The sequence below is a fragment of the Schistocerca serialis genome, chromosome 2, assembly GCF_023864345.2.
Source record: "Schistocerca serialis cubense isolate TAMUIC-IGC-003099 chromosome 2, iqSchSeri2.2, whole genome shotgun sequence".
NCBI lineage: Eukaryota > Metazoa > Arthropoda > Insecta > Orthoptera > Acrididae > Schistocerca > Schistocerca serialis.
In genome coordinates, this window is record NC_064639.1 from 134,118,688 (window position 1) to 134,133,595 (window position 14,908).

Genomic DNA, 14,908 nt, shown 5'->3' on the forward strand with positions numbered 1-14,908 from the left:
ATAAAAGTGGTTTCGTATAATTATACAGGATATCTTTCCTAAGAGTCATCAAGTACAGTTTCTCTGGTGTTTTGGCAGATATTTCCAATTTTGTTTTTGAGATCTGTAGCTGGAGTCACCCCAAACAAATACCGTTGTTCATGTCTCTCATGTGACACCTAGTGTCGACAGGAACCATCAGACTGTTACCTATTAAAAATAAAATGATTTTTAAAGCAGACTTATGTGTCCATTCGACAGAGCAGTTCCAAATTAGTATAGTCCAATAACTTTTATCGATATGTATCAAGATGGGGAGTAAAACATTGTAGTGGTTAATAAAAAAAAAAAAAAAAAAGAGAAGAGAAGAAAATAAAAGGTGGAAAATGTGGGAAGAAATGGTGAATAAAAAGGGGGTTTTAAAATCGTTAATGACCGTGAAAAAGGGAAAGAATGAAATGCAAATCGGACTTCGTATTACAGAAAAGTTATCGGACTTTGCGATTCGGAAAAGCTATTGTTGGGGTGGTCCTTGTGGCGTTTCTGAGCAGAAGTCAAACCAATTTCCACTACAAAAATTATTTGAAAGAGAACAGAGAATAACAAAATGTGATTAACAGGGGGAAATGGCGTAGATAAGAGTTCATCCTTTACCATGTTAACATGTGTTCTCTCGTGCGGCGTCCAGGTCTTGTTCTCAAAAATCTCCTGCTTCATTTCTACGAGAAAACTCTTAGCTGCTCCGAAATTTTGCAATAAATTTCATTGTCCAGGAATTACTAATGTATACTAATCAAAATCGTCTTGATATTAAATGCAATGTATTTTATGTTGCTGCTTCCATCCTCTGAATTTCATACAAATATTTCCACAATATGTCTGCACATCAATAAGTTTTTTCGTCTTCATGCGACCAAGACTAGCTAAAAAGTAAGTTAAGCTTCCGCTCTCCAAGAGACAAAAAACGGATAGAAAACAAATAGAGTTTCAATTTTTGTACCTTCATTTTGTTATATATTTTCTCTGCCGTCGAGCGCTCATACCGCTGCGACGGTATAATTTATATCTGAGGGAACGAGTGTAGCGCGTCGAAATTCAAAGTCCCGCTACAACATGATGGGTAGCCAACTCTACAGCAGCAACAGCACCGCTCTTACTCACAATGACTGCGACTGCCATGCAGCAGCACTGCTTTGTCACTGCTGAAGTATCGGCTATTCTGTTTTAATGTTAATAGTGTTAAGCTTTCAGGAGTATTCGTTGATAAGTTGTTTATTTGTTATGAATTGCGTCAGCTGTCTGTTTCAGTGAGTGAAGAAGCGAACATATATGGGTAATGTTTGGTCTTGACTGTGGTTACCGAAAGATGATCAGTAGATGTGAGTTGGGCCGAGTAGTGTTGAAATTAATGATGTAACTGTGTGTAGTTTGGAGTGCTGTGTATAAGTAAACTTTATTGTCATGAAATGTGAAAGTACTTTCTGGTACTAATCTGAGGTCTCTGCATGATGTGATTATTTCTATGTTGTCTTGTCATGTTGCGATGTAAATCCAGTCTTATTTGGGCAAGCCTATAGTGCCTGTTATGAACCACCGTTTCTTCTCATTACATCACTGTAATATTTTACTGTCATCCATAAGTTTTGTATACTAATACTGTCTTAATTGTTGTCATTGGAAACGATTTTAGTAATTCCATAGCAATGATTTTGATTTCATTTGTCAATGTATGATATACAGGGTGGTCCATTGATCGTGACCGGGCCAAATATCTCAAGAAATAAGAGTCAAACGAAAAAACTACAAAGAACGAAACTTGTCTAGCTTGAAAGGGGAAACCAGATGGCGCTATGGTTGGCCCGCTAGATGGCGATGCCATATGTCAAACTGATATCAACTGCGTTTTTTTTTAAATAGGAACCCCCACTTTTTATTACATATTCGTGTAGAACGTAAAGAAATAGAAAAGTTTTAGTTGGATCACTTTTTTCGTTTTGTGATAGATGGCGCGTTAGTAGTCACAAACATATGGCTCACAATTTTAGACGAACAGTTGATAACAGATAGGTTTTTTAAATTAAAATACAGAACGTAGGTATGTTTGAACATTTTATTTCGGTGGTTCCAATGTGATACATGTACCTTTGTGAACTTATCATTTCTGAGAACGAATGCTGTTACAGCGTGATTACCTGTAAATACCACATTAAATTATGTCCGTCAACCTCAATGCATTTGGCAATAAGTGTAACGACATTCCTCTCAACAGCGAGTAGTTGCCTTCCGTAATGTTCGCACATCCATTGACAATGCGCTGACGCATGTTGTCAGGCGTTATCGGTGGATCACGATAGCAAATATCCTTCAACTTTCCCCACAGAAAGCAATCCGGGGACGTCAGATCGTAAACGTAAACGTGCGGGCCATGGTGTAGTGCTTCGACGACCAATCCACCTGTCACGAAATATACTATTCAATACCGCTTCAACCGCACGCGAGCTATGTGCCGGGCATCCATCATGTTGGACGTACATCGCCATTCTGTCACGGAGTGAAACATCTTGTAGTAACATCGGTAGAACATTACGTAGGAAATCAGCATACATTGCACCATTTAGATTGCCATCGATAAAATGGGGGCCAATGATCCTTCCTCCCATAATATCGCACCATACATTAACCCGCCAAGGTCGCTGATGTTCCACTTGTCGCAGCCATCGTGGATTTTCCGTTGCCCAATAGTGCATATTATGCCGGTTTACGTTACCGCTGTTGGTGAATGATGCTTAGTCGCTAAATAGAACGCGTGCAAAAAGTCTGTCATTGTCCCGTAATTTCTCTTGTGCCCAGTGGCAGAACTGTACACGACGTTAAAAGTCGTCGCCATGCACTTCCTGGTGCATAGAAATACGGTACGGGTGCAATCAATGTTGATGTAGCATTCTCAACGCCAACGTTTTTGAGATTCCCAATTCTCGCGCAATTTGTTTGCTACTGATGTGCGGATTAGCCGCGACAGCAGCTAAAACACCTACTTGGGCATCATCATTTGTTGCAGGTCGTGGTTGACGTATCACATGTGGCTGAACACTTCCTGTTTCCTTAAATAACGAACTTTCCGGCGAACGGTCCGGACACTTGGATGATGTCCACGATACCGAGCAGCATACATAGCACACGACCATTGGGCATTTTGATCACAATAGCCATACATCAACACGATATCGACCTTTTCCGCAATTGGTAAACGGTCCATTTTAACACGGGTAATGTATCACGAAGCAAATACCGTCCACACTGGCGGAATGTTACGTGATACCACGTACTTACACGTTTGTGACTATTACAGCGCCATTTACCACAAAGCGAAAAAAGTGATCCAACTAAAACATTCATATTTCTTTACGTAATTCAGGAATATGTAATAAAAATGGGGGTTCCTATTTTAAAAAAAACCGCAGTTGATATCCGTTTGACCTATGGTAGCGCCATCTAGTGGGCCAACCATAGCGCCATCTGGTTTCCCCCTTCAAGCTAGACAAGTGTCGTTCTTTCTGTTTTTTTCGTTTGACGCTTATTTCGTGAGTTTTTTGGTCCAGTCACTATCACCACCATATATATATATATATATATATATATATATATATATATATATATATATATATATAATGATGTCATCCAGGATACCGAGCAGCATACATAGCATACACCCGTTGGGCATTTTGATGACAATAGCCATACATCAACACGATATCGACCTTTCCCGCAATTGGTAAACGGTCCATTTTAACACGGGTAATGTATCACGAAACAAATACCGTCCACACTGGGGGAATGCTGCTCGGTATCCTGGACGACATCATCCAAGTTCCCGGACCGTTCGCCGGATAGTTACGTTATATATATGTAGAGTGAGTCACTATTGCCACCAAGAATAACTCCGAAAGTATGATAGAAGCTGAAAAGTTTGTAGGACAAATGTTGCGCGGGACAACGGGGGCAATAATATGACGTTGGTTTTTTGTTGCTAGGTGGGGTCGCTTCAGAGACATGCAGGTCAACTTTGTTTTTTAAAATGGGATGCTATAGTTTTGTACTTATTTTCTGATAGCGGCTATCGAGACGAATCCTACGATGTACAACAGTAAGGTCTTTGAAGGCCAACGAAGGTCACAAAGGTGGCGTGAACGTCCATTTACAGAAGGTGTTCGAAGTGGTGACTATTGGTATCAATACAGTGCAATCTTCTTATCATGGATTGAGTGGTATTCCTTATCACATCGGCACTTATCGAGGCACGTGCTCTGTCCATTCTCTCTCTCATATCTTCAGGTGTAGTTGGTAGGTTCTTTATAAACAATGTCTTTTACGAATCCCCACAGGAAAAAGTCCTGAGGCGTCAAGTCTGGCGAACGAGCCGGCCACGATTCATCTCCTCTGCGTCCAATCCAACGACTTGGGAATTGTCTCTGCAACTCATTTCCAGCCATCAGCAAAAAAATGTACCCGGCACCCATCTTGTTGATATCACATTCTGTTCCTTGTTCTTATAGGTATTTCTTCGAATAAAAGACCTAATGTTTCTTGCAGGAATGTGGTGTACTTCCTACCATTAAGATTTCCTTCGATGAAATAGTGGCCTATAATTCTGTCCTCCAGAATCCCACACCATACATTGCCCGACCACGCTTTTTGGTGTGCAACTTGCCGCAGCCAAATGGATTTTCAGTTGCCCAATAATGCATGTTTTGCAAATTAATATTTCCATGGTTCGGGAATATAGCCTGTAAGACGTATGCTTTGCCGGCGATGGGTGAGGCATGACAGAATCTCTGACCAGAGAGTAGTTTATCGTTAGTTGTTGCTTGTCGCTAGTCTGCGCTTGACTGCGCGAGTGGACAGTAGTCGGTCGGCTTTAGTAGCGAGTCGGTAGTTGTCTGGTGTAGTCTGCGTGAGTCTGCGGGAGTCGGCATGCGTCGGCTGTGTGCTCTGCTCGCGACTCTGGTCAGGATTCTGGAGGATGAGTATTGTTGTAGAAGGTAAAGAAGCAGCCTTGCGCATATTTAATAATGTATGTTAATTGTAATTTAATTTGTTCAAAGAAATGCCCCAATAATAATTTTTATAATATAAAGCAACTCTTTTATAGAAAAGCATTCATTTCAATTTAAAGAATTTCCAATACATTATCATTGCTTCCAAGAATAAAAAAAAAAAAAAATATATAGGCCAGCATTGCACGAAGCTGTGTCGAAAAATGACTAATTAAGAGCAGATACAATTGCAGTTTTATTGAGGTAAGAATTTTTGCTTTTTTTGTTATTCAGAATACAGGGCCGAAGGTCAGCGCCGCTGTCCTTATAAATTCATCAGGTTACAAAACTTTTTTATTATTTTTGGTGTTTAGGAATTTTTCTGTTTCGAACTTGACATTAAATGAGAAAAGAATTTTTGTGGTAACATTAAATGTGAATGCACTTCTGCACACAGACAATAAATGGGAACCAATTTTGTTCAGAGGTTACAATATTAGAAAAATTCATTTAATTATTATTTGTGTGGGGAGGTTACACTTGGCTCCATTTCCATTTCCATTCCAATATTTCTGCTGGGAGGTTACAAGCCTCGTTAGTAAATAAAATCAAATTAATGAATATGTCATTCCTCAGAATTCAATGTGACGCATACAATCCGTACCAGTCAATTCTTGGTGGAGAGTGATATGGTAAGGATGATATTTATGGCGATGCAGAACACGAACAACACTACTCTGGCTTATGCCAGATTCCCTTGCGATTTGAAGCAAACTAACACAAGGATCTCGAACCACAGTGGCAAGAGTACCATTTTCCGTTTCCTCATTAGTAACTTCCCTCTGCCGGATATGTTTCCGATACGTTAAAGATCCAGTTGTTCTCAGTTTATCATACACGTATTTAAACGTACGACTTGTAAGGCGAGTAAGTTGAGGATATCTTGCAGCGTATAAGTCTCTAGCTCTCACTGAATTTCATTGGCATACCGACAGAAGCATACCGACTTGTACTTCGAAGCACTACATCATTCACATTCGCTTGATTCGACGATAATAGCCTTACCGCTCCTATTAGTGTTGTATTACGAAATGGCGTTTACATGTCAATGGCACGTTAGATGCATTCGCCGTATTCGGCGAATATTTACTATTTGTCCGATATACGCGAGAGAATTTTCGCAGCATGTGTTTCGTTAAGTGCCAAAGTGATTAGGAATACCACTCAATCCATGATTAGAAGATTGCAGTACTGCATTTATACCAATGGTCATCACTTCGAACAGCTTCTGTAAATGGACGTTCATGCCACCTTTTTGACCGTTGACCTTCAGAGGCCTTACTGTTACACATCATTGGATTCGTCTCGAAAGCCGCTATCAGGAAATAAGTACCAAACTACAGCATCCCATTAAAAAAAAATGGCCCCGTTGTTCCATGCAACATTAGTCCCACAAAATGTTCAACTACTATCATACTTTCAGAGCTATTCTTGGTGGCGTTAGTTAGTGACTCACCCTGTATATATGTTTCATGGATGACTATAATGTTTATATGTAAAGAAACCTACGTAAAATCATGATTATGATGTAAATTTTCTTCAGTTAGGATCAGAAAGATTAGAGGAGTGGTAGATCTCATGGAGGTTACCTCTGGAAGTGCAGTGCCATAACTGAATCAGGAGCCTAGCGTCGTTAGCTGCTGTGTATTCACAGAGGTATCAGAAACTTCCTGATCTGCAGATCAGTGGATAAATGTGCGTATGGGAATTAGATTCCCCTAACGAATCGGAAGTGTGGGGTGGTTGTTGGTTCACACTAATTTAATATATCTCTGGGACAACGTGGTATGTGTGAGTGTGTGCCAAGGCCACATTGCACTTTGTATCATGCTTTCATGATCAGAGAGATTTGGAATGCAAACCAGGTACTTGCGCTTAATCGCAGTGAAGAAGATAGTGAAGTACTATTGCTGCTGTGGCGGTCCACTTCAGACATCGTAGCGCCTACTGCATCGGCATCCCCCTTCACGTGCAGCCAACACGGGATGCCTGCATTACAGGGTGTATATTCTCCAGGAAAACGTAAGTCGTCTGTGTTGTCAACACAAATATTTGCCGGCGGCCACAGCACAACACAACACCAGGTCTCCACCAACGGCCACCAGGGACCACTATCCATTTGCGGAGACTGCAGAACAGCTCCACCAGAGGTCGCAGCTAGCCCAGGAACTACTTTGATACGCCAGGCACGTGATCGCAAATAGTTCCGGAAGATACATCCGCCAAATGGGCTTTATAGTGCGGCGTACTGCCGGGAAAATGCCGTTCGACGCACTGCTTGGAAGCGTACCGAGCTGCCACCTCGGCAGCCACGGCCAGACGCCAAGTTGGTCGATCTCTTATGGATGAACTTGGTATATTCGACGAACGTCCAGACATTGTAGAATTGTTTGATTGTGATCTCTCCCGGTGATGAGTCGGGTCTTTTCTTTTATTATTTGTTATTTTCTATTTGTGACGACCCGCAGTTGGGATCGAGTTTGTTGTTCTTTTGGAGTTGTATTATTGTTTCGTTTTGGTGAGTCCAATAAATTGTTTAGGACTTGTTTTCCGCTTTTATATTCTGCTAGTACAGATATGAGGGTGAGTCAAATGAAAACCTTAAATATTTTTTAAAATATTATTTATTGTGCAGAAGTGGTATAAAGCTGTATCACTTTTCAACATCATCTCCCCCAAACTCAATGCAAGTCCTCCAGCGTTTACAAAGTGCATAAATTCCTTTGGAAAAAAATTCTTTTGATAGTCCACGCAACCACTCATGCACCGCGTGGCGTACCTCTTCATCAGAACGGAACTTCTTACCTCCCATTGCGTCTTTGAGTGCTCCAAACATATGGAAATCACTTGGGGCAAGGTCTGGTAAGTATGGTGGATGAGGAAGACACTCAAAATGCAGGTCTGTGATTGTTGCAACTGCTGTACGGGCAGTGTTGGACCTTGCATTGTCATGTTGCAAAAGAACACCCGCTGGCAGCAATCCACGTCGCTTTGATTTGATTGCTGGCCGCAGATGATTTTTTATGAGTTACGTGTATGATGCACTGGTGACAGTGCTCCAAAATGACTTTATTTACGTCCCAAAAGAGTCACCATAATCTTCCCTGCTGTTGGTTTTGGTGATGAGAATGGCGCCATTCCTTACTCGCTCTCTTCGTTTCCGGTTGGTGGAAGTGAACCCAGGTTTCGTCCCCAGTAACGATTCTTTCATGGAAGCCGTCACCTTCTCGTTCAACGCATCGAAGAAGTTCTTTACAAGTATTTTCACAAGCATCAGCACGCCGTTCTCTCATTTCAGGAGTCAGCTGCCGTGGCACCCATCTTGCAGACATTTTGTGAAACTGGAGCACATCATGCACAATGTGTGTGCTGACCCATGACTAATCTGTAAACATGCTGCAATGTCATTCAGTGTCACTCGGCGGTTTTCCTTCACTACGGCTTCAAATGCTGCAATGTTCTGTGGAGTCACAGCTCGTTGTGCCTGACCTGGACGAGGAGCATCTTCCACTGAAGTCACACCGTTTGCGAACTTCCTACTCCATTCGTAGACTTGCTGCTGTGACAAACATTCATCACCGTACTGAACCTTCATTGGTCGATGAATTTCAATAGGTTTCACACCTTCACTACGCAAAAACCGAATGACAGAACGCTGTTCTTCCCTGATGCAAGTCGCAAGTGGGGCTGCCATCTTTATACTGATACTGCGACGGTATGTGTGCATCTGCACTATGCTGCCACTTACAGGACATTCTGCACGCTGTCTGCAGCAGGCTTACCAACTTACAGGATAACGGCGCGAAATTTCGATTTGTTATTACAAATTTAAGGTTTTCATTTGTCCCACCCTCGTATTTCAATTGCAGGTAGTTTCTTCTGTTCAGAAGAGTTGAAATGATTACTCCTGTGTCAAGTGTGTGTAAGAATCTCAGCTGCACAGGGGAGTCTGTAACGAAAAGTATGAGTTTTGAGGTTTTTGAAGCTACTGCGCACAGTGTAACTGGGGTCGGCTCAGTCTGGTCCGCCAGTGCTGTGGATGCATTTGAATACCGTGAACGGTGGTGTCAAAATTCTTGTTAGGGAGGAGCAAACCCCACATGAGGTCTTTATAAATGAACATGTCATCATAAAATAAAACACTGTTACGTAAACAACGAATATTTATTTGGCACTAGGAATTGGCAGCGGCTGGTGAATACATGACTAGACAGTTGGTCGATTGATCTCGTCGATGGTCTTGTGGTAGACGACGACATCCCCGATGTGGGTGTTGGGCAAGTCGTAGTAGTGCGGGATGCGGCGGTCGAAAGGGAAGGCGACCGGACGGCCATCTGCGAGCTCGGCGGTCCAGTAGCCGGCGACGAGCGACTGCGCGTCAGCAGAGGCGGCGGTGGCGTTCGAGGGCAGGTAGCTGGCGATGACGTAGAAGCGCAGCGGCAGGCCTTGGCGGGAACCGCGCGGCAGCACCAGCCGCTCGGGGAATCCCCGGCGGGCCGCGGCGGCCGGGCTGAAGGGCTGCTTGCCCTGCAGGGCCTCGTTCACGGCCGACTCCAGCTCGCTCGTCGACAGCGGCGAGGGCCGCACGCTCGGGAAGTCGCGAGAGCTGCGCGAGATCTCGTTCTCCCCGGCTTGCACTGCACAGCGGAACAAGCGAAACGTAATTACTGTTTCTCTTGAAACTAGGGCTTTTGATTGTGAAATTCTTCTAGATAAACTTAAGTATTGTGATATGAGTGGAACAGTGCACAAATGGTTTAATTCATACTTAACTGGAAGAATGCAGAAGGTTGAAATTAACAGTACAGATAGTCTACAAAAACCAGCAGAGTCCTCTAACTGGGTAGGTATCAAGAATGGTGTCCCACAGGGTTCAGTCTTGGGTCCCTTATTGTTCATAATATATATTAACGACTTGCCACTCTATATTCATGGAGATGCAACGTTAGTTCTCTTTCGTATGATACAAGTATAGTAATCACACCCAAGAAGCAAGAATCAGCTGAGGAAATTGCAAATGTCTTTCAGAAAATTATTAAGTGGTTCTCTGCAAATGGACTCTCACTAAATTTTGAGAAAACACGGTTTATACAATTCTGTACAGTAAATGGCATAACACCATTGATAAATATAGACTATGAACGGATGTCTGTTGCTAAGGAGAATACTCAAGACTCCTGGGTGTGTGCATTGCTGAAGAATTGATTTGGAAGAAACACATCGATGATCTGCTGAAAGAGTTAGGTTCAGCTACTTATGCTATTAGGGTTATTGCAAATTTTGGTGATAAACATATCAGTAAATTAGCCTACTATGGCTATTTTCATTCACTGCTTTCATATAGCATCATATTTAGGGGCAATTCGGCATTAAGAGAGAAAGTATTCATTGCACAAAAGCGTGTAGCTGGAGCCCACCCAAGATCACCTTGCAGACATTTATTTAAGGAACTCGGAATATTCACAGTACCTTCGCAATACATATATTCACTTACGAAATTTGTCATTAGTAACCTATCCCAATTCAAAAATAACAGCGAAGTGCATAGCTACAACACTAGAAGAAAGGATGATATTCACTATTCTGGATTAAATCTCACTTTGGTACAGAAAGGGGTGGATTATGCTGCCACACAAATTTTTGGTCATTTGCCAAATAGTATTAAATGTCTGACAGATAGCCAACTAACATTTATAAGCAAATTAAAAGAATTTCTGAATGACAACTTCTACTCAATAGATGAATTCTTAGATATGAAGTAGTAACTAAAAAGATAATTAATTAATTAATTATTTTGTGTAAAGAAAACTTATGTTAAAGTGACGCGTTCTACATTATTACGGAATGTGGTATTCATGATCTACGGAACAAGTATTAATGTAGGTATGTATGTATGTATCCATAATTTCTGTCTGAGAAACCGGGACGATTGTCTTAAACTGACTGAAAATGGACTTAACCTGGGAAGCAGAAACCGGTGTGGCTGTGCGGTTAAAGGCGCTTCAGTCTGGAACCGCGTGACCGCTACGGTCGCAGGTTAGAATCCTGCCTCGGGCATGGTTGTGTGTGATGTCCTTAGGTTAGTTAGGTTTAATTAGTTCTAAGTTCTAGGCGACTGATGACCTCAGAAGCTAAGTCGCATAGTGCTCAGAGCCATTTGAACCATTTGAAACTGGGACACTTCTCTAAAGCTTAAACAGAGTGAATTGGTTAATGGAAGAAGAAACTGGCGTAGGCATACGTATTCAAATACAGAGTACGTAAACAGGTAGAATACGACGCTGCGGCCGACAACGCCTATATAAACCAACAGTTGTTGGATCGATTACTGCTGCTACCATGGCAGGTTATCAAAGATTTAAGAGAGTTTGAACGTGGTGTTATAGTCGGCGCACGAGGAATGGGGCACAGTACCTCCGACGTAGCGATGAAGTGGGGATTTTCCCTACGACCATTTCACGAATGTACCTTGAGTATCAGGAACCCGGTAAAACGTCAGATCACCGACATCGCAGTGACCGGAAAAGGATTCTGCAAGAACGGGACCAACGACGACTGAAGAGAATCGTTCAACGTAACACAAGTCCAACCATTCCGCAAATTGGTGCAGATTTCAATGCTGAGCCATCAGCAAGTGTCAGCGTGTGCACCTTGAACGAAACATCATCGATATGGGCTGTCGGAGCCGAAGGCCCACTCGGGTACCCTTGAAGACTGCAGCACACGCCTCGCGTGGGCCCATCAGAACTGACATTGGACTGTTGATGACTGGAACATGTTGTTTGGTCGGACGAGTTTCCTTTTATATTGTACTGAGCGCAAGGATGTGTACGGGTATGGAGACAACCTCATGAATCCGTGGATCCTGCATGTCAGCAGGGGACTGTTCAGTATGGTGGAAGCTTTTTAATGGTGTGGGGCGTGTGCAGGTGGAATGATGTGGGACCCCCTGCTGTGCCTAGATACAAATGTAACAGGTGACACGTACGTAAGCATCCTGTCTGATTACCTGCGTCCATTCATGTCCATTGTGCATTCCGACGGACTTGCACAATTCCAGCAGGACAATGCGACACCCCACACGTCTCGAATTGCTACAGAATGCCTCCAGGAACACTGTCCTGAGTTTAAAGACTTTCACTGGCCACCAAACTCCCCAGACATGCAGCATATCTTGGATGCCTTGCAAAGTGCTATTCAGAAGAGATCTCCATCCCGTTTACTCCTACGGATTTATGGACAGTCCTGCAGGATTCATGGTGTCAGTTCCCTCCAGCACTACTTCAGACATTGTTTTACTGAATGCCACGTCGTGTTGCGGCACGTCTGTGTGCCTGCGGGCCACTGCACGATATTAGGCAGGTGTTCCAGTTTCTTTGGCTCTTCAGCGCATTTTCTCGTCTTTGTGCTTATTACCGTCTGTAGTTATAACAAAATAATCGACCTTTGAAGGACAATTGCAAATCTGTTTGACAGCGTCGCACGCTGTCATTGATTTCACGGTTGCTGTTGCTTTTGTTCTGCCCAACACCACTTTTTTTTTTTTTTTTTTTTTTTTTTTTTTTTTTTGCGAGACCTTTCAGAAATATAGATTTAGTAATGGTGAAAATGTGTTTTTCCTCTTTTAAAATAAGTACCACATTAGGGATTCCCAAACAGTGGTACACGTTCCACTGGTGGTACGCAAGTACATTTCAGGTGGTCGCATACAAGCAGACAAAACACGCATTAATATAAGTAAAATTATTCTCTTCCATTACTTTATTTTTAAAGCAAAATGGTAGTGACTAAAACTGATTAATAATAGTAGCCCATCTACGTATAATCATAAAGAAAATACATTCACGCAGAATGTTTTGGACTGTATGTACGACACAGGAAGATCGGATTGTAACTTGCCTACCACTCCCACTTCCTTAATTAGTCGTCGCTGCCTTGGCAGGGAATGATTCTTTTTGTTTTGATGTCAGCGAATTTCTGATAGGGACTTGACGGTGGTTATTCGAAAGTTTTGATGCCGCTTTGCAACTGCTGCCAACTTACACGATGTGCCAGTGTGTGTTATCACTACGCAGTGCATCGTTTATTGCTGATGGTAAATGGCATCGTGATACGAAGGAAGCTTTCTTCTGGAACAGAAATGAGCATACTACAACGAGTTGATTCTTGACTGTCATATGAAGCTTAAATTGACTGTGTGACTTATACGTGATTCTATTTTCAGTTAACCACAAAGCAATTTTTAACCCAGGAAGCCACTTCTAAATTCAAGGGAGCAGTTAGAAAACATAAACCGACACTTAACCGCAAGTATGATGAAAACTCTTTAAGTTACAAGTACTGAAGAATAACTTTTTCGCATTCCCTACTCTTACATCATTGTTGGAAGGTACCCTACTATTACATCATTGTTGGAAGATGATGAACTAACTCCGATGGAAGATTTAGTTCGAGATATACGTTTAGAGGTACTTCAAGAAAGTTTTGAAAAGTGCTTTCCCATATATGCAAGTGCATAGGCTTCCTTGGCTAGAGTCAGTCGACATAAAAGTTTTCTAAGTATCATACGGCGGAATAATGTGGAAAAAGAACTATACTGGAGGCGCTGAAGAAGGCCACTGTAATCGTGACTGAAACGTTGATTTCTCCAACATAGTTGTTTACATTATGATGTGATACGACACGAGAAGACTTTTATGTCTACTATCCCAAAGATTATGCAAAAGGCCTGTCTAAGTCGGTTGTCTCGTATGTCTAGAGACGCCCCGGACACCGGTAGTATACCAAACTGACTGTCGCTTGCCATACTGCCCGACAACCGGGTGTGATAGCCTGCGATGCCATTTCTTTTCTTTGGTTGTCATGTGCAGCGCCCGTACAACATAGCGGTACGTAGATGATTTTCAACGCCTCGTTTTGTTGCCCTTAATTACAAGCTATCCTGGACTTACATTTCAGCAAGATAATGGCCGCCCACACACGGCGATGAGGAGGAGGAGGATATTGGTGTTTAACGTCCCGTCGACAACGAGGTCATTAGAGACGGAGCACAAGCTCGGATTAAGGAAGGATGGGAAAGGAAGTCGGCCGTGCCCTTTTCAAAGGAACCATCCCGGCATTTGCCTGGAGTGATCTAGGGAAATCACGGAAAACCTAAATCAGGATGGTCGGACGCGGGATTGAACCGTCGTCCTCCCGAATGCGAGTCCAGTGTGCTAACCACTGCGCCACCTCGCTACACACGGCGAGAGTTTCTACTGCTTGTCTTCTTACGTGCCAAACACTACCGTTGCCAGAATGATCGCCGGATCTTTCCCCATCTGAGAATGTTTGAAGCATTATGGGCAGGGCCCTTCAGACATCTGGACAGAATTTGGTACAGTATCCATCAGGAAGACACTCAACAACTCTAGCAGCCAATGCCAAGCCGAATAGCTGGATCAGAGGTGGACCAATGCGTTATTGACTTGCTCAGTTTGTGTAGCTCTTTCTCTTGAATAAATCTTTACAATTTTTTTAGAAAATGTAATCGTTTGTTTGTTCGTACATGTACATCACATCAACCTATTTCCGTCCCGTTCCATAATTCCTTCGTTCTGTGTAGTTTTTTTCGTCTGTGGGGGAAATTAATATTTGGGTCAACACTTGTGAAACTCTAATTCCTCTCTCTCAGACCCCACCCTATGGGGAGAGAGTGAGAGTTTCCGTAAATCAAAATTTACGACGTAAATAAGTATATTTTATTTATCAGTAACCATTTTCCACGCAAAAATGAGAACATGGATTTTGTTGAATTACAGCGCCAACTACCAAGAATCAAAACAAATGTTTAAGGC

At 42.5% G+C, this 14,908-nt stretch overlaps 1 protein-coding gene across 1 annotated transcript in view; it reads right to left on the reverse strand.

Annotated features, from left to right (window-relative positions):
- Nucleotides 1–9,222: 9,222 nt before the first annotated feature.
- The window catches only part of LOC126456842 (hexamerin-like), a 49,455-nt gene continuing 43,769 nt past the window's right edge, over nt 9,223–14,908 (reverse strand). Inside the window, exon 10 of the mRNA XM_050092655.1 lies at nt 9,223–9,709. Within this exon, the coding sequence (XP_049948612.1) occupies nt 9,279–9,709 (431 nt within the window). The 3' untranslated portion in view covers nt 9,223–9,278. The remainder of the gene's footprint in view (nt 9,710–14,908) is intronic.